We start from the raw sequence: 19,913 nt of genomic DNA on the forward strand, positions 1-19,913 counted from the left end.
ATTGGATATTGTAAATTTCTTTCCAGCAATTGTGCCCTGGTTGCTAGACCTTCATGGTTGAAAGCTCTCTGGGAGCCACTGAAGGGATCCTTCTGCTGTCTCTCTCAATGCCTTTCCATCAGAAAAATTAAGCCTCCCTGATCTGACCAATTTGTATCTTTTGTCAAAAACATGTGCGTTCCACTCACATGTTTTGAAAAAAAAAGGAGGGATTGTAGGAAGTTATCACCCAGCCCTCTCCCAGAAAAATGAAATATACTAGGAAATATTGAAAAGGCAGAATATTTCCCTGGATGTGAAAAAAAGGGAGAAACACATTTTAAACACAAAGTAAATTCCTGCAGCTTCCTGCTCATCCCCACTTTGTCAATGGGCCATTAAGAAGGCCAAGCTAGTCCACTTTACATAATAAAGAGTTCTCCTCTTCAACTCCAGAGTGATGGGATTAAGGCAGGATAATATTGCCTTTTACTCAACTGACCACATGGCATCTGAGAACTCAACCAAACCTGGATTCAAAACTCAGCCTAGAGGGTTGTCCTTGCACGGGCCCATGGGAGTCTGGCAACCAATCAGAATACATTTCTTACACAGGAACAGGAAACAGATAGGTGGGGCAGAACAGATTATAAAAAGCCCTGCAAGCCCTTTTCTCTTTTCTCTTCCCTTCTCTTCTTCTCCACCAACATTGAAGCATGTGATCACCTTTTTCTGTTCAGGACTCAAGCCATGTGGTCCTGTCCACCATTAAAACCATCTTTCCAAGCAGCCTCCATGTCTGCAGTGTCTTTTTCCCCACTTGGAGCCCAACCCAGAAGGACATTTCTTCCAACATAAGAATGCGTGCTTCGATAATGAACGGGGTTCAGAAAGTCACAACGTTAGCCATGGGCTAACTTTTCTGAACCTGGCTGCCAAATAAACTTTTCTTGTATCCTGAGAAGTCTAATGCCTGTCATTTTCTGCAACAGAATGACGAAAGAAATGATGTAAATGAATGAGCAGGAAGGGGGGGAGTTTCTTAGGAGTAGCGTCTATAAAATGTATTGTTTGAATGCTATTCTTTGCTCTCCTTGTACTCGATCCACTTGGGAGGAGACTTGGAAGCCCCTATGCAAACGCTTTTTATTTTTCTGTAAATAAACCTTTTTGAATTGTGAACCAGACTTGTCTCTGTGTTGTGAGGATTTAATAATTGGGTTTTTATCTCACATTAGTATATGAACTTCGTTAATCCTTCTTGCACTTTTTACCAGTAAAGATTAAATCGATGTAAAGTAGAATATAAATAATATGGACGGCTGGCAGCAAAGATGTAAGCACATTAGGTGGTGAAAAGATCAAGGCTGTCGGCCATTTTGTAAAACGGGTCCATGTCACTTAGACAAAAAAAAAACGGGGAGGAGAAAGACAACCGTTACTCGCGCGCGCGCGCCCGCCTTGGCGTTGGCCAATCAACTTTAGTCTTTAAAAGAATGCGCCTTAAGGTCACAGCGCTCGCCAGTCCGCCCAATCAGCAGGCACCAAACGTGGGGTCCCTTATACGTTCCCGCGTACGTCGGGAGCGAGGACTACAGCTCCACTCAATCACTACCTGCCGCCTTTTCCACACCCCTTTTCCCCCTCCCGCTCAGAAAGGCTGTGGTGCGGGAAGAGGGAGCGCGCGCAGAAGGGGCCAATCAGGTTGCGCGCCGAAGAATCCTCGTGCCGCTGCCGCCTCGCTGTATCACCCCTCCCACCTCACTCCCCCCGCCCGCGCGACGTTGCTGCTGCTCCCCACTCGCTCCCCCCGCCCTTCCCGCCCCCCCCCTCTGGCCGAACTGAACCCCCTCCCTCGCTCGTTACCGCCGCCATGGACCCGAGCAACTGGAGCAGCTTCATCTTCCAGGTAACGCCCCCCCTTTTCCCCCCTCCACCTTCACCCCCCCCTACTTCTCCGCAAAAAAAAAGGGGGGGAGCGCGAGGGAAAGACAAGAGCGCAAGTTGGAGCGCTAGGCTCCCTACTCACATCCGCCTTGCCCTGTCCTGCCCCTCCTCTCGGGAATCCCAGCGGGCGGGTGCCCTTGCGCGCGCGGGCCAGCAGGGCGCACCCGGCACGCGCTCCCCCCCCCCCCCGTCCTACTCGCGCTGCCCCAACGCTCACCTTCCGCCCAGCGTTGCCTTGCGCTCCCTCTACCCCCTTGTTCTCTACGCTCGCTGTGCCCAGCCCCTCGCGCTCCCCCCCCTTTCTCTGCCAGTTGCTACCTCGGTGCCCTCTCAGCCCCACTCCGAGGCAGCTTCATTTCCAAAATGCCCCCTAAAATACGCACGCCTCGGTCACCTCGCCCTGCCACACACACATAATCCTCCCTTTTCCTGCTACCTCCACACTCCCACCACCCTCGGCCAATATAATGCCCCTTATCCATGTTGGCTCCCTTCTTGTCAGGCCAATATCCCAGGGGTTTCCACCCCGCATTAGTTTGAACTTGGTCCACCCATACTCAAAAGGTGCTTCCTTTCCATTTTCCGGTCCCCGGTATTTCCTTATCCTCAAGCGCATGCACTTACAGTAGTAGGAGGTAGCTATGGACTACATTATGGTGTCAACAGGTGTAATGTGAATTTTCCACCTGTTTCCTCACAACGTTTTTTTGTATGAACTCTCAAGGGTAGATGGTCTCCTGCCATAGTATAATGCAGAAAAAATCCCCAATTCTTCCATCTGACCTAGTAATAGACAGCTGTAGATATAACTAGTAAGAGGTATAATGACTCCATTTATTTACTTTCCAACATTTTGGGGAATTGGTGGCCAAACCCTATCCCATGTGAGTTGCCTCGGACTTGCCTTAACATGTTGCCCTTTCCTCACCCCATTGAGTTACTTGTCTTAATTTGCTCCCCGTTTAATTATTTAAACCGCGATCCATTCCCCAACAGTTTCAAACATACATGTGTAGGAGGTTAGCACCCACCCCTTCCTAGAAAAATGAAATATCCTAGAACAGCGATGGCGAACCTTTTTTGTCTCGCGTGCCACAAGTGGGGGGAGCGCAGGGGGGTTGTGTGCGGGCGTGCCGCACCCATAATGCAACGCGCGACCCCCCAGTGCGCATGCGCGCACAACGCGCGACCCCCCCATTTTTACATGCTTTTTTCGCCCTCCCCAGGCTCCAGAGGCTTTATAGGAGCCTGGGGAGGGCGAAAAGAGCCTCCTCCCCCGGCCCTCCGGAGGCTTCAGGGACCGTCTGGAGGCTTCCCTGAAGCCTTCGGAACGGAGGGTGGTTTTAAGCGTTCCGAAGGCTTCAGGGAAGCCTCCGGACGGTCCCTGAAGCCTCCGGAGGGCCTCCGGGGGGGGGGGCGGGGGAGGCTCTTTTCACCCTCCCCAGGCTCCTATAAAGCCTCTGGAGCCTGGGGAAGGCGAAAAATAGCTTTTAAAAAGGTGAACTCAGCTGTGCCCTGACAAATGGCTGCCATAGGTTCGCCATCACTGTCCTAGGAAATATTGAAAAGGCAGAATATTATATTTCTCTGGATGTGAAACGGGAGAAACATGTTTTTAAAGACAAAGTAGCTCCCTGCAGCTCCCTGCCCACCCCCCTTTGTAAATGAGCCATTAAAGCCTGAGCTAGGCTACTTTACATAATAAAAGGTAGGATTAGCTTTCTACAGAAACTCACCACATGGCATCTGGGAACTCAATCAAACTTGGGACTCAAAACACAGCCTAGAGAGTTGCCCTGCATTGCCCCATGGGAGTCTGACAACCAATCAGAATACATTTCTTACACAGGAACAGGAAACAGAGAGGTGGGGCCGAACAGAGTGTAAAAACTCAGCAAGCCCCTTCTTCACCCAACATTGAAGCATGTGATCACCTTTTCTGTTCAGGACTCAGGCCATGTGGTCCTGTCCACCATTAAACCATCTTTCCAAGCAGCTTCCATGTCTCCAATGTCTTTTTCCCCACTTGGCGCTGAACCCAGAAGGACATTTCTGGAGACATGGAGGCTGCTTGGAAAGATGGTTTTAATGGTGGACAGGACCACATGGCTTGAGTCCTGAACAGAAAAGGTGATCAGATGCTTCAGTGTTGGGGAGAAGGAAGGAAGAGAAGCTGAGTCCCTGGTTTTATGCCCTCTCTGCCCTTTGATCTTGAGCTTGTCTTCTGATTGGTTGTCAGACTCCTAGGGGGCCATGCAGGGGCAACTCTCTAGGCTGTGTTTTGAATCCAGGTTTGGTTGAGTTCTCAGGTGCCATGTGGTGAGTGAGTAAAGGCTGATCATGCCTTAATCCCATCACCTTGGACCTGAAGGGGAGAACTCTTTATTATGTAAAGGGACTGGCTTGGGCAATGGCCCATTGACAAAGGGGGATGGGCAGGAAGCTACAGGGAGCTATTCTGTCTTTAAAATGTTTCTCCCTTTTCACAGCCAGAGAAATATTCTGCCTTTTCAATACTTCCCAGGATATTTCATTCTTCTGGGAGAGGGCTGGGTGATAACTTACACTTTTCCAGGGCGCTGCTCTGGAGAGTCCAAAGAAGGGACATGCCCAAAGAAGGGTTAAACACAGCCAATCTGCCCAGAACTGAATTGAAACTTTAAGCCACGCCTCTGGTGCTGACTCTCCTCAGATTTTTTCAATTCAGCTAGCCCAGTAGACGCGCTTTAAGATTTTCTCCAGTTCTAAGATTGATTCCTTGGACTCTCCAGAGGAAGAATAATTTTTTAAAACAGTATATTTAAGGATTTTTAGAGCAGGCTGGTGAGTTTAAATTTAAGTTTGTTTTTTTCCCTTTTTAATTGGGTTTTTCTCACCCTTTCGGCTCTCCTGGAGTCCGGGGCTTTGCTCTGGCTCCTAGAAGCCGCAGGCAGCTGTTGGGGGAAGCGCGTGGGTCGGAGTGCCGACGCCAGCGCTGTTGGGGCACCCCTACTGGGGGCCGATTCCCGCTGGAAGCCCTCCGTTGCAATTTGTGCTTCTAGCAAGTCAAATTGCTGCGTGGGCTTCCAGGGCAGCCATTTTGGCTTCTTCCCTCTTTAAATTTGGCGCGCAAAGCTCCGGTGAGTTCCGGCCGCCATTTTGGATTGCGCAATCTTCCGGCTTTACTTTTAAAAGTTTTTTGCCGCAGCTGCCTGGTGCCTGGCTCTTTGCAGGAGCCGCGTGGAGTCAGACTTGCCCGGTGTGACCGGCGACCTGGGCCCCAATCCAAGCAAGTGATAGCGGCGTGGGATCGTGGCCTGCTGGGTCGCCTCCTTTACTCTCCTGCAGGCGCTGGGAGCGAATTCTGCTCGCGCCTAAAAGATTCCAAGCTACTTCAGGCCTTGCAGTTTCTCTGTCTCCTCAGGAGCATCGTGCTGCGGTGGGCTTTCTGGAGGTGGTGAGTGGTGGTTTTCCCATCCCCCTACTGTCCCAACCAGTGATTGTTACCATGGCAGATCAGGCCCCTGAGACTTCTGAGGGTGTCTCTTCCAGAACCCCTGTAAGACAGGCCGGGAAAGCTGCCAGGGAGGCCATTAGAGGGAGTAAGCCTTACTCCAGGCATGGCCCCAAGCAGGGCTCAGGCCTAGACAAAGATGCATTAAGGCGACAGAAGGCCCTAGAAAAACAGTCTTCCAAAGCCCAACAGCAGGCCCAATCTTCCCTTTCGGTGTCTCCTGGGGAGCCCTCCAGGGAAATTCCTCCAGCCCAGGGAGGCCCCATTTCTGATAGTGAAGAGGAAGGGGATTCCTTGGCCATGGCAACTTCTCCAGGCCATTCCATGGCAGATCAGGCTGATCTCTTTGCCTGTCCCTCTGATATGGAGGAGGGACCAGCTCCAATGGGGCCCTTAGCCCCTCAACAGCCGATCCCCGGGCCCACTCAAGGGGTTCGCCCCATTGAGGACCAAGGGCCTAACCTATCCACTGAAATGCAGGAAATAATTAACAGGGCCATTTCCCAGGGCATTGAGGCAGGCATGCGAAAAGGTGGCAAGCGCACTCGCAAGACCCACCATTTGCAACCCCAGGAGGATTCCAGAGAGATGACTCCTAGCCTTCCACCTCCGTCCCTGCATTCTTCAGTGGCCTCCGATGAGTCAGACTGGGAGGAAGAAGAGGAATTTCTTCCTAGGCAGGAAGCTGAATTCTCTGGGGATGAGGCAAGCCCCGCCAAAAAGCCGGCCTTTTCAGGCTTATTTAATTTGGATAATTTCAAAACCATTTTAGATAAGGCTAAGATCTCAACTCACATGGGGTCCACCCCCCCAGCTCAGGTGGTTGTAGACCCTGATGATCTATCTGGGGATCTCTTTGAGGAACCCATTTCGGTCCAGGAAATAGTTCCTGTACCCAAGATGTTCCTCAATTTAGTTCAAAGACAGTGGGCGCAGCCAGCTACCATGGCTACCCCCAGCAGCCATGACAAGAACCTATATACGGTGGATGCCAGCCTGGAGGAGCTGCTCAAGCTCCCTCCTATCGATTCCCCTGTAGCGGCTCTTACCTCCTCTTCTGTGCTCCCTCCTGACCTGTTGGAGGGGCTCAAGGCTGAGGACAAGAGAACCGAAACTGCTTGTCACAAGACCCATCAGGCAGCTGCATGGGCCATTAAGTCCTCCGCTTCAGCCTCCTTTTTCTCCAGGGCGGCTCTCCTGTGGCTGAGGCAGTTGTTGAGGAAGATACCTGCCAAGGACGTTAAAGTCAGGCAGGATATCAATAAAATCATGGCAGCCACAGAGTACACTGCTGATGCCACTCTGAATGCTGCTAAGTTTGCCTCGCGTGCCCTAGCGTCTAATGTTACTTCCAGACGCCTCCTGTGGCTTAGGCACTGGAATGTGGATATGCGCTCCAAATGGAAGCTTGTTACTGCCCCCTTTAAAGGGGACAAGCTGTTTGGTGAGGTCCTTGATCCAGTCCTTGTGGAAAACAAGGACAAAAAGAAAGTGATGCCATCAGTCACCAAAAAGCCTGATCGTAAAGGTCCTGGCTCTTACAGGAGGCAGGCCTTTCGGAACAATGAGCCCTCCACCAGCTCCGCCCCCTATCATCGGGCGTATCCCCAGCAGGGTGAGCGGTCTCAGGACCGTCAGTCCTTTCGAGACAGAGGTCGCCAGCAGCCCTTCTCCAAGCGGCCATTTCGGGGGGGCTCCGGCTCCCGACCCTTTAGGAGGTATAAATGACCATCACAGGTCAGCTCCCATAGGAGGGCGGTTGCAGTTGTTCCACGCCAAATGGGAGCAGACCACGTCGGACCAGTGGGTTCTTCAAACGGTCCGCATGGGTCTCACTTTAGAATTCTGGTCCCCCCCTCCCCGCCACTTCATCCGGTGTCCAGTTCCCTCAGGGTTAGTCAAAAGATCCCTCATGGAACAGGAGATAAGGCACCTCAAGGAGATCAGGGCCATAGAACCTGTCCCAGCAGGCCAGGAAGGAAGAGGGTTTTACTCCATCCTGTTTCTGGTCCCCAAAAACTCAGGAGGGTGGAGGGGGATATTAGATCTAAAGAGGTTCAATCACCACGTGACATATCGCAGGTTCAAGATGCAGTCCCTCCAGTCCATCTTGGGGTGCATCAGGCCAGGCGATATACTAACGTCCATAGACCTCAAAGAGGCCTACCTCCACATCCCTATCCGCAAAGCCCACCGCAAGTTCCTGAGGTTCTCTTACGCGGGCCTCCATTACCAGTACCGGGCAATGCCATTCGGCCTGTCATCGGCGCCCAGGACATTCACAAAGGTTCTCGCAGCCGTGGCGGCTTTTCTACGGTCACGTCCGGTCAGACTCCACTGTTACCTAGACGATGTTCTCATTCTGTCATCATCGCATCAACAAGCTGTCAGCGACCTAGAACACACCATGCAGGCGCTCCGGGACCACGGGTTCACCATCAACCTGGAAAAAAGTCATCTCGTTCCCACGACCAGACTGAAGCATCTAGGGGCCGTCATCGACACCACCTCGTGCACGGTATCCCTGTCCCCGGAAAGGGTGGCCAGCCTTCGGGAGATGGTCGTTCAGGTGCAGCAGTCACGTCTAGTCAAGGTGGTTCAGCTCTCACAGCTCCTTGGCAAGATGATCTCGTGCCTGTCAATCGTGCCTTGGGCGAGACTTCACTCCCGTCCCCTACAGTGGCTCCTGCTTCCATATCAAAGAACAAACGAAAGCAGCTCAACAAGACTGATTCCAGTTCCAGCAGAGGTACGTCGCTCTCTAAAGTGGTGGTTGTCTCCGGCCCTGTTAAAGGGGTCGCCATTCAAGGAGCCAGTCAGGCTCACCATCACAACGGATGCCAGCCTGTTCGGTTGGGGGGCCCACTGCCACAACCAGCTCGCACAGGGCAGGTGGTCCCCTTCCGAAGCCGCTCACAGCATCAACTGGCTGGAGCTGAGGGCAGTCAGGCTTGCGCTGAAGCGCTTCCAGAGCACCGTTCAGGGCCACCACGTGCGCATCATGACAGACAATGTCGCCACCAAGGCGCACATCAATCGACGGGGGAACGCGCTCCAGATCCCTGATGAAGGAGGCGGAGCTCTTGGGTCGATGGGCGGAGAGGTATCTCCTTTCTCTTCAGGCGGAGCACATCTCGGGCACGAGCAACACTCAGGCGGACTGGCTGAGCAGATCCACAGTCGACCACTCGGAGTGGCGTCTACATCCGCTGCTGTTCCAGCAACTGTCCCAGAGGTTCGGCCTCCCGCTGGTGGACCTGTTCGCCACTGCGGCCAACGCGCATCTTCCGTGGTTCTTCACAAGGTTCCATGACCCGAGGGCGGAAGGAGTCAACGCGCTGCACGGCCCGTGGCCGAAAGGTCTGCTTTACGCTTTTCCCCCGCTACCTCTTCTTCCCAGAGTCATCAGGAAGATCCTAGCAGAGGAGGCGGAGGTGCTGCTGGTAGCACCGTACTGGCCCAGGAGAACCTGGTTTGCAGACTTGGTGAGTCTTTCGATCACACCACCGTGGCGGATTCCTCCACAGGACATCTCTCTCAGCCAGGGGGCCCTTCAACATCCAGAACCCCAGTGGCTGCAGCTGGCCGTCTGGCACTTGAGAGGGATCTCCTAAGCAGAGGCAAGTTGTCAGACAAGGTGATTGGCACCATCCAAGCGTCACGACGGCAGTCCACGACGCGCATCTACGACGCCACTTGGAAATCCTTCGCCAGCTGGTGCACGGCTCATGGTACGTCTGCGCCCCTTGCTTCGGTTCCTGTCATCCTGGACTTCCTGCAGGAAGGTTTGGACAAGGGCCTGGCTCCTAACACCCTGAGGCGCCAGGCGGCAGCCCTGTCAACCATCCTCTCAGTTGAGGGCTACGCATCTCTTGGCCGGAATCCGACCATCCGCAGTTTCCTCAGGGGAGCGACCAACCTGAGACCCCCAGTGGTCCACAGATACCCATCTTGGGATCTCAATGTAGTGTTGCGGTCCCTCATCGGGCCCCCGTTTGAGCCCATTAAGACGGCCAGTCTCAGACACCTCACATTCAAGACGGTTTTTCTGGTCGCTATCACGTCTGCTCGTCGCATATCGGAACTGGCTGCCTTGTCAGTCAGAGAGGACTTGTGTCTCATTCGTAACGACAGAGTAATCCTGAGGCTGGACCCTTCCTTCATTCCGAAGGCCAATTCCTGGTTTCATCGGGCGCAGGAGGTGGTCCTTCCGGATTTTTGTCCGCATCCTCGGCACCCGAGGGAAAAGCGCTGGCACATGCTGGATGTGCGCAGGACTATTCGCAGATACATCAAGCGCACGGCCAGTTTTCGGAAATCCGAATCTCTATTCGTCTCCTTTCAACCAGCTTCTCAAGGCAAGAAGGTCTCTTCATCTACCATCGGCGGATGGCTGCGAGCCTGCATTGTGCTTGCCCACGTTTTACAGTCCGTTCCTGTGCCTCGCAATATCACAGCACATTCGACTAGAAGCGCCGCCACCACAGCTGCCTGGTCTACACAGGCACCGATTGAAGAGATCTGCAAGGCGGCCACCTGGACTTCTCTGTCTCCATTTGTCCGAAATTACAAACTGGACAGTTTTGCATCGGCGGAAGGGGCCTTTGGGAGGCGTGTTCTTCAGGGCATCCATACCAGCGGAGCGACCCTGATGGCTGAGCCTTCCCGCCCTAGTGACAGTTAGCTTGGGCATGTCCCTTCTTTGGACTCTCCAGAGCAGCGCCCTGGAAAATGACCATTGTCTTACCTGAAGGGTCCTTTTCAGGGCGCTGCAACGGAGAGTCCACCCCGCCCTGGGGTCTATTCTCCGCTGGTGTTTGTGAAGTCACAGTGTTGTTTGTTGTTTCTGTTATTGTTGTTGGACTATTTTTGACTTGTTCCATATTAGACTTCCAGTTGAAGTTTCAGCGCGCAACTGTTCCACGTCTTCATTGAATAAATCTGAGGAGAGTCAGCACCAGAGGCGTGGCTTAAAGTTTCAATTCAGTTCTGGGCAGATTGGCTGTGTTTAACCCTTCTTTGGGCATGTCCCTTCTTTGGACTCTCCGTTGCAGCGCCCTGAAAAGGACCCTTCAGGTAAGACAATGGTCATTCCATTTCACCAACAAAGAGTTAAGTTTATATAAATAGGTGTAGTTCAGGGGTGGTTTCCGGCTGGTTTTAATGCCGGTGTGTGCACATGCACAGTTCAATTAAAATTGTTTTGCCCGTGTGCAGAACTAAAAAACAAGATGGCGACGATGACTGGGGAACTGGTTTGGGGGTGTGGCAGGCCTGGGTCGCTGCCGGTTCCAGTGACCTAGGCCACCATACCACTACCAGTTCAGCCGAACAGGTAGGAACCCACCTCTGGTGTACATATGCCTAATAAGAGGCACATCTCTTCCATTTGTTTACTTCCCAGTGTTTTGGGAGAAAATGTGTATGTGGCTGGCTAAACCCTGCCTCAAGTCAGTTGATTGTATTTGCTTAAACATGTCTTTTGTTCCACCCTCTTTAAATTTTCATACAACTCTTTCTATCTCCTATTCTACATATGATCTCAATTTATTTTGGCTGCAAGCATAATCAACTATCTATCATATACTGTTGCATGTGATTTGGATTTGAATGCTAATTGATGTACTTAAATAATGTTATAAGTTCTTTTTTCTTATGCTATTTTTTATTTCCAACTCAGTTGCCCAATGTATTCATAATTTGTTCATACTTGCATACAGTGCTTAAAATTACTTAGCTCAGATGAAGAAAGGTTTGAGCTTTCTCCTGTTGGAAGAAATATCCATCTGGTTCAGTTCCAAGCCGGGAGAAAGACACTGAAAACATGGAGGCTGATTGGAAAGATGGTTTAATGATGAAGCAGAGCCACATGGGTTTGAAGTCCTGGGCAGCTGACCACATAGAGTTGAGAGTGGGGGGTTTTATACCTTCTCTTGGGCTTTGCACTTGAGCTTCCTGTTCCTGTGAAAGAGAGCTTCCTGTGCAAGAACATGTATTCTATTGGCTGTTCTATTGGCTGTTGTCAGACTCCCATGGGGCCATGTAGGGGTTATGTAGGGGTCATAGCTGAGGTCCCAGGTTTGGTTGAAGTTTGGCTGATGCAATGAAGGGGCATGTTGGGCAATTCCTATTGTGGCTGAGGGCTAATCCTACCTTTGTTCAGACCTTGCTGCAGGGAATTTGCTTATGAATAGAGCTAGCTATCTCTTTATCTCTAAGTGCTGACATCATCTGAGGGCTATTAAGGAAGGTTGGGGCTGCTTTCCAAGAGCATGGTTGTCCATTTCTCATCTAGAGAAATATAATATTCTGCCTTTTTAATATTTCTCAAAATATTTCATTCTTCTAGGAGAGGGGTGGGTGCTAACTTTCTACACTCCCAAGCCAAAAATTCAATATGGCTGACATTTTCAAAAAATATTTGTAATTAAAGAAGCTTTTATAAGATAAAAACAATACAAATTTAAAGAGAAATTAAGGGAAAAGAAAAATGATAAGTAAATAGCAAAGAAAAAAATGAAAGAAAAGCTTATAAAAATGGTTCTGATCTTTACAGCAGTTATAATTGTATTTATATTTTATCCTGTTTAAGGGTCATGCTGCTATCTGGTTTAAGGTATTTTATCTTTTGTAATGAGCTCCTCTTCCAGTTTAAATCAGTTTTCCTGTGGAATCACTAAATTATTTCTCTCTATATTGGCTTTTGCAGTTGCCTGCAGTTGTCCGTCATAAGAATGCTTTTTTTAAAAATTAAAATTCCCTGATCTCCTTTATTTTGTTTTTTTAGCAGAGTCATACTCAGAATACTCTACAGGTTGGGACTGAAATCCAGTCAAGATTTTTTGCTGCTCAGGGATGTAGTCAAAGTCCCTTCCAGGTAAGCTATTTAGACCGGATGTCGGCAACCCATGGCTCCAGAGCCGCATGTGGCTCTTCGGGCCCTCTGCTGCGGCTCCCTGTCTCATCACTGGCTGGCCCCACCCCTCCCAGACACTCCTCGCCTGGCCTGAGAAGGTAAGGGTGATGGCGGGGGATGGAGAAGTGGCCGGGGCTGATTCTCCAGCGCCTCACTCTTGCTGGAGCTTCTTCCAGCCCTTGTTGGTGCTGGGCATGCCTCAGTCTCTTGGGGAGATGTGCAACCTGCTCTCCGTCCCAAAAAACTGGCCTGACCCGGCTGCGACTGACACCAGCCTCGCTAACACGAGGGCTGGTGTGGTGGGAATGGGATCCGGGAAGAGGGGATGACAGAAAGGGGGACGGGCCCGCAGCACCCAGCCGTGGCTTTAAGAAGCTCAGGGTAGCGGGAAAAGGGGGCTGGCCATGCTGAATCTCGCACGCCCACCCAGGGATCAGGCTCTGAGAAAGTCGGAGTGCCCTTGCCAAAGATGCTCACCAGTCAGCCGGTCTCCCCCTCTCGGTATACCCTCTCTCTCTATGTCTCTGTGTGTGTCTCCCTCTTTCTCTGTCTCTGTGTCTCTTCTCACTCTCTTAGAAAGCCCAGCGAGCTCTCCTTGGGGCTCTTCGCTACTCCTTTTCTTTCTTCTTGGCAACTTTTTGGAAATCCAGGCTGGCTGACGAACAAGCGCGAGACACAGTGGAGGCTTCCCTCCTCTCCCTCCTCCTCTCACAACCATCTGTCTGGCTGTGGCCGGGCCGGGAGTGTGCGCATGAGCAGGGAGACCCTCCTCAACTGAGCGGCCGGGCTCAGCCAAAACACAGAAAAGGAGGAGGAGGGAAGCCATGCTTGTTCTTCAGCCAGCCCAAATTTCCAAAAAGTTGCCAAGAAAAAAGAAAAGGAGTAGCGAAGAGCCTCAAGGAGAGCTTGCTGGGCTTTCCAAGAGAGTGAGAAGACACACATGCACACACAGAGAGAGAGGGCTGATTCTCCAGCACCTCATTCTTGCTGGAGCTTCTTCTGGCCCTTGTTGGTACTGGGTGTGGCTTGGTCGCTTGGGGAGACGAGCAGCCTGCTCTGCCTCGAGAAACTGGCCCGACCCGGCCGCGACTGATGTCGGCCTCACTAACACGAGGGCTAGCGGGGTGAGAATGGGACCCGGGAGGAGGGGACAATGGAAAGGAGGATTGGCCCACAGCGCCCAGCTGCGGCTTTAAGAAGCTCAGGGCAGCGGGAAACAAGGGCTGGCTCAGCTGCGGTGGAGGCTTCCCTCCTTCTCTCGTGATCCTCTGGCTGGCTCTGGTGGGGCCTGGAACTTTGGGATGATATTGGGCAGGTGATGAGTGGTGCCTGGTTTCCTCCACACATTATGTTTAGAATTGAGGCCAAACAGTTCAATCTTTCATCGGACCAGAGAATTTTGTTCCTCACAGTCTGAGAGTCCTTCAGGTGCCTTTTTGCTAACTCCAAATGGGCTCTCGTGTTTAGCACTGAGGAGAGGCTTCCGTCTAGCCACTCTGCCATAAAGCCCAGATTGGTGGAGGGCTGCAGTGATGGTTGTACTTCTGGAACTTTGTCCCATCTCCACACAGGATCTCTGAAGCTGAGTCAGAGTGACCATTGGGGTTCTTGGCCATCTCTCTTACTAAGGCCCTTCTCCCCCAATTGTTCAGTTTGATCAGGCACCAACTCTTGGAAAAGTCCTGGTTGTGCCAAACTTCCTTCATTTGAGAATTATGGAGGTCACAGTGCTCATAGGCAATGTTCCCTCTAATTTTTTTTCAGTGTGAGCAGAAAAGTATAGTGTTTGAGCGGCACATTTTTATACCTGAGCAGCACCTGAATTTTTTTCACAGGTGTCACCTAAGACAACAAAATCAGTATTATTTGAAACTCAAAGTTATGTTTATTCAAGGTACCCGCTTAATTAAAAGTGTTATATAGTATCACTTAACAACGCTCCTGCTTAGCAACCAAAATGTTGGGTCAGAAACTCTGGCATTTGAAGCACGCAAGTCTTAAAGCTGTCAAGTTACAAGATCCTTGCATCCCTAACACTTTAGGAAAAAAAAACCCAAGGGGTCTTCAAACTTGACAGCTTTAAGACTTGTGGACTTCAACTCCCAGAATTCCTCCTCCAGTCATGTTGGCTCAGGAACTCTGGCATTGAAGCATGCAAGTCTTAAAGCTGTCAAGTTGCAAGACCCTGGCACCCCTAACCCTTTAGAAAAAAAAAACCCAGGGTCTTCAAACCTGACAGCTTGAAGACTTGTGGACTTCAACTCCCAGAATTCCTCCTCCAGTCATGTTGCGGCGACGTCATCTGCGTGGATCTGCTCCATCTTCGGGTTTTTTCACAGGGGGCAGGGCTGCTGCTGAAGATGCCGACGAGCCCTTGCCGCCACCAGAATAACAGCTGCCTCCTCCTCCTCCTCCTCCAACAGGACCACCACATTTGGAGTGAAGCCGCCAAAGCTCCCGCTGGCGCCCCCGCCCATGGCAGCGGCGGCGGCACGTCCCCCTCCACTTGGAGCACTTGAGCTGGGCACCGCGTTACCCCTGCTGCCCCCTCCTCCTCCGCCGTGCTTTTGAGAAACCATGAGGCTTTTTCCCCCCTGCTCCCCTCCGCCGCCTTCCTACTGGCTCCCACGGCCTCATGGCTCCTCAAAAGCACAGCAGAGGAGGAGGGGGCAGGGGTAACGCGGGGCTCAGCTCAGGTGCTCCGAACAGAGGGGGAGGCGCCGCTGCCATGGGCGGGGGCGCCGGCGGGAGCTTTGGCAGCTTCACTTCTCACTGTCAGGAAATCTGCCGCAGCGTCGGGCAGCAAATGTGCTGTTAGGGGAGGAGGAGGCAGCAGCAGATATTCCGGTAGCGGCAGGGGCTTTGAGGGTTATATTAGCCGCAGCGCCGGGCGCAAACAGCTAGGATTGGCCGCCCACAAAGGACCTCCCTGGGCTTGCTTTGCTGAACTAGCATCAGTAGCCCCGCGCTCACCAAAACAAGTCCGGGGAGGTCCTTTGCGGGCGGCCAGTTCTCCCCAGCCTCCGGTGCCTGTGACAGTACAAAACACTGCGCGGCAGTTGGAAACTGCTGCGCGGTGTTTTCTTGCCCACCTTAGAGGGAACAGTGCTCATAGGAGCCTTCAGTGCAGCAGAAATTTTACCGTAACCTTTCTCAGATCTGTGCCTTGCAAGAATCCTATCTCTGAACTCTGCAGGCAGTTCCTTTGACCTCATGGCTAAATTTCAAGTGTTACTGCAAAGGATCTGAATAGTTATGCCAGTGTGATATTTCAGTTTTTTCTTTTTAATAAATTTACAGACATTTCTAAAATTCTGTTTTCACTTTGTCATGAGGTACTGAGTGTAGATTAATGAGAAAAAAAATGAATTTCAACAACTGTAGAATTCGGCTGCAGCATAACAAAATTGACAAAAGTGAAGAGGTCTGAATACTTTCTGAATGCACAGTATATTGATTATTATATCACCGAACAATAATTTGTATATAAATCTATTTAACAAGCATCATTTTCTCTACTTTTTCACAAGAGTATATATTCAATCCCTGTACATATGGCTTAGAGGAGTTAAATTATATCATAGTTTCTGTTCCATGCTTTCTGTTGGGTGGTTGGAGCAATCACTATAATACTGAGAATCTGTCTTTGAGATAGGTATGGCAGTATCACTGCTCACTTATAGCATACCTTGGATTGTCTGGACTCTACTTCTGCCCTTCATTTTAAATCAGCAGTACAGGTAATATGCAGAATATAATCAGTTCTGGTTCATACCTTGTGGTGTGAAGATGCACTTCTTTTGTAAGTATGAAAGGCAAAATAAAATGCCTAGATATGACAACAGTAACATTCTACATATTTTTGTTAGAATTGATTGATTTTTGAAACCTAGGACTCACATACATACTGGTTTATTTTCAGCAGTGCTGTAATCTCAGAAGTCCATGCTCTGGGCAACTAGGGAGAAATTAGGTAAACTTATTGAAATAGCATGGCTCAGAAAACCATGATTTCTTTCTAGACAGGTTCTATAAATCTAACTTGTAATAGCTGATCATCTAATGTTCTGAGGAAGAGGGTTAGCCTTCCCTTACTCATTTTGCATATAAATTGCCTGAAATAGTGAGAGCAAGAATGTTTGGGCAACAGCGTAGTCATTTTTATGGAAGCAGTTTCAAGGTTGATTTAATTTTTAAGTAGTTTTTGAAACTGAGTCAAGAACTTATTTAACAGCAACAGCATAGACTTTAGAGAGTATAATTAGTTTTATGCTAAGAAAACTGTATTATGTGCTGTAAGAGAAATCACTTTCTGTTGTGTACAGGTGAAACTTGAAAAATTAGAATATCGTGCAAAAGTTCATTTATTTCAGTAATGCAACTTAAAAGGTGAAACTAATATATGAGATAAGACTCATTACATGCAAAGCAAGATAGTTCAAGCCGTGATTTGTCATAATTGTGATGATTATGGCTTACAGCTCATGAAAACCCCAAATCTACCATCTCAGAAAATTAGAATATTACATGCAATCAATAAAACAAGGATTGTACATAGAACAATATTGGACCTCTGAAAAGTATAAGCATGCATATGTACTCAGTACTTGGTTTGGGCCCCTTTTGCAGCAATTACTGCCTCAATGCGGCGTGGCATGGAAGCTATCAGCCTGAGTCACTGCTGAGGTGTTATGGAAGACCAGGATGCTTCAATAGCGGCCTTCAGCTCTCCTGCATTGTTCGGTCTCATGTCTCTCATCTTTCTCTTGGCAATGCCCCATAGATTCTCTATGGGGTTCAGGTCAGCCGCGTTTGCTGACCAATAAAGCACAGTAATCCCATGGTCATTGAACCAGGTTTTGATGCTTTTGGCAGTGTGGGCAGCTGGAAAATGAAGTCAGCATCCCCACAAAGCTCGTCTGCGGAAGGAAGCATGAAGTGCTCCAAAATCTCCTGGTAGACGGCTGCGTTGACCCTGGCCTTAATGAAGCACAGTGGTCCAAAGTCCTGTTGCTCAATGGTGCAAAGTCCTCTTTTCTGATGAGAGCAACTTTTGCCAAAAGCACCAAAAACTGGTTCAATGACCGTGGGATTACTGCGCTTGATTGGCCTCTCCATTCTTCCTCCATACTCTGGGTCCTTGGTTTCCAAATGAGATGCAAAAGACCAGGATGCTATTGAAGCATCCTGGTCTTCCATAACACCTCATCAGTGCCACAGGCTGATAGCTTCCATGCCACGCCACATTGAGGCAGTAATTGGTGCAAAAGGGGCCCAAACCAAGTACTGAGTACATATGCATGCTTATACTTTTCAGAGGTCCAATATTGTTCTATGTACAATCCTTGTTTTATTGATTGCATGTAATATTCTAATTTTCTGAGATGGTGGATTTGGGGTTTTCATGAGCTGTACGCCATAATCATCACAATTATGACAAATCACGGCTTGAACTATCTTGCTTTGCATGTAATGAGTCTTATCTCATATATTAGTTTCACCTTTTAAGTTGCATTACTGAAATAAATGAACTTTTGCACAATATTCTAATTTTCGAGTTTCACCTGTAGTACTGAATCTCTCCTGGTGGAAAAAACCATAAGAAAAATAAAATTGTTCTGCCTTGCAGGTATTAATCATTTGGGCATCTGCACAGCTACATACCCTTAAGTCTAGATGACAGTTAAGGCCTTGTGCCACATATAGATTATTTCTGTAGCTGAACCTGGAGCAGAATCAATAATGTAGAGATAATTTTCCTACTTATTTCCTCTTTGTACACACATTAAAACTGATTGCCTCAGTTCTGTGTAGAGAAAGACATTCTCTGGAAAACAAACAGGATAGTATTCAACATACTACAATATCTTTCTGCTGAACTGTGGCATTACTTCCTCTTCTGCGCTGTCATAGACAAAAGCCCACTACTTTTCTTCCACTCTTATTCCAAGGATATTGCACACATGCTGATTTTGTTTCTTGTATTTATAAACAATCAATTTTAAATACACATACCCTCTCACTTACCTGTTATGCAATAAGGAAACTATTTTAGTCTCAGTAGTGGGACAATGTAATACATTCTGGGAGCAGAAAAGGGAAATTCTCCACATACCCTCAAATATTAGTATATTAAAAACCAAGAATTTGCTTTTATTCTGTTTAGTAGCATATGCTGCATATTGATTAATCCAGCTCTTTCTGCTAGTAAAAACTATGGTTACTTTTGAAGTAAGAATTTACTTACCTTTGTATTTAAGTTGCTAGATTACTGATAGATTGTTCATCACTATGTTACTCAATTATACAATCTCTCTTTCTTCAGACTGCCACCACAACTGCTCCTCCCCAACAGACAGCTACCCCTGCTGAGTCCCTTCAAGTGGACCTCCTGCCTGTTTTAGCTGCAGCACAAGAAACAGCAGCTGCAGCTGCTGTGGTTGCTGCTGCCACTGCTTCTGCACCAGCTGCTTCCACAGTAGATACAGCTGCCTTGAAACAGCAGCAGCCTTCTACCTCTGAAGGTGGGAGTGGGCAGGTAGTGCCACCCACTCAAACCACACAAGCCCCTATCCCACAGGCAGCTCCTGCCAACCTCCAGGCAGCTGAGGCCCAAAAGAAACCGAAGAGTAAAGGGCCCTACATCTGTTCCCTGTGTGCTAAAGAATTCAAGAATGGCTACAACCTGCGGCGCCATGAAGCTATACACACAGGAGCAAAAGCTTCTCGCGCTGGACCCACAGCCATGAAGATGCCCACTATGGTTCCCCTCAGCTTGCTTAGCGTTTCTGCCATTGGTGGTACAGCCCCAGCAACACCTGTCCCTGCTGAGGGTACTGGAAATGCCGCAGGGTCAGGTGCAGGCCTAGTGACCACAACAGCATCAGGCAAACGTATCCGGAAGAACCATGCTTGTGAGATGTGTGGGAAAGCCTTCCGGGATGTCTACCATCTCAATCGGCATAAGTTGTCACATTCAGATGAGAAGCCTTACCAATGTCCTGTCTGCCAGCAACGGTTCAAACGGAAGGACCGCATGAGCTATCATGTCCGTTCACATGATGGTGCTGTGCACAAGCCGTACATCTGCAGCCACTGTGGAAAAAGTTTCTCTCGGTATGAGGGAGTTGAGGGTTCAGGGAGGATCTACTTCATATGGGAATTTTTGAAGTGCTTGCACGAGAAAATTGAGAAAAATATTTCCCCTTTTTGGTAAAGGCTAAGATACACATACAACATGCCAAACTGACTTAGGAAGGCATAATAATATAAGACTGCAAGTTTCCAAATCACCTAGGAAAGTTTGTGGGCCAGATCAAGCTGGCTCTATTAACTTCCCCAGATCTCTCTAATATGTTGACATAACATTCTCAGAGACACTGGTAGACACTTAGTTCTGTGGGTCCCCATAATAGTCCATTTGAAATTTGTCATTGCTGGAATGCTACATTTGGGGAGACTTGTTTTTAGCTCTGAATTCCATGTTAACATGGAATGCCTTACATTTTCCTCAAAATGAGAGTATGAAAAGATTCCAGGCTGTGATTTTTACATATTAGAAAATATTCTTGGAACAAG

The 19,913-nt window shown here is 49.3% G+C and overlaps 1 protein-coding gene across 3 annotated transcripts in view; it reads left to right on the plus strand.

Moving 5' to 3' along the window:
- Positions 1-1,707: 1,707 nt before the first annotated feature.
- The window catches only part of LOC309400799 (myc-associated zinc finger protein-like), a 30,368-nt gene continuing 12,162 nt past the window's right edge, over positions 1,708-19,913 (plus strand). Inside the window, exons 1-3 of one of the 3 annotated variants that reach the window (XM_081969486.1) lie at positions 1,708-1,888; positions 12,207-12,296; positions 18,661-19,451. In XM_081969486.1, the coding sequence (XP_081825612.1) occupies positions 1,853-1,888; positions 12,207-12,296; positions 18,661-19,451 (917 nt within the window). In that variant the 5' untranslated portion in view covers positions 1,708-1,852. The remainder of the gene's footprint in view (positions 1,889-12,206; positions 12,297-18,660; positions 19,452-19,913) is intronic. The other 2 variants (XM_081969487.1, XM_081969488.1) reach the window with 2 other exon arrangements.

This window comes from Natrix helvetica, assembly GCF_964273705.1.
Source record: "Natrix helvetica genome assembly, chromosome: W".
In the NCBI taxonomy this organism is placed as follows: domain Eukaryota; kingdom Metazoa; phylum Chordata; class Lepidosauria; order Squamata; family Natricidae; genus Natrix; species Natrix helvetica.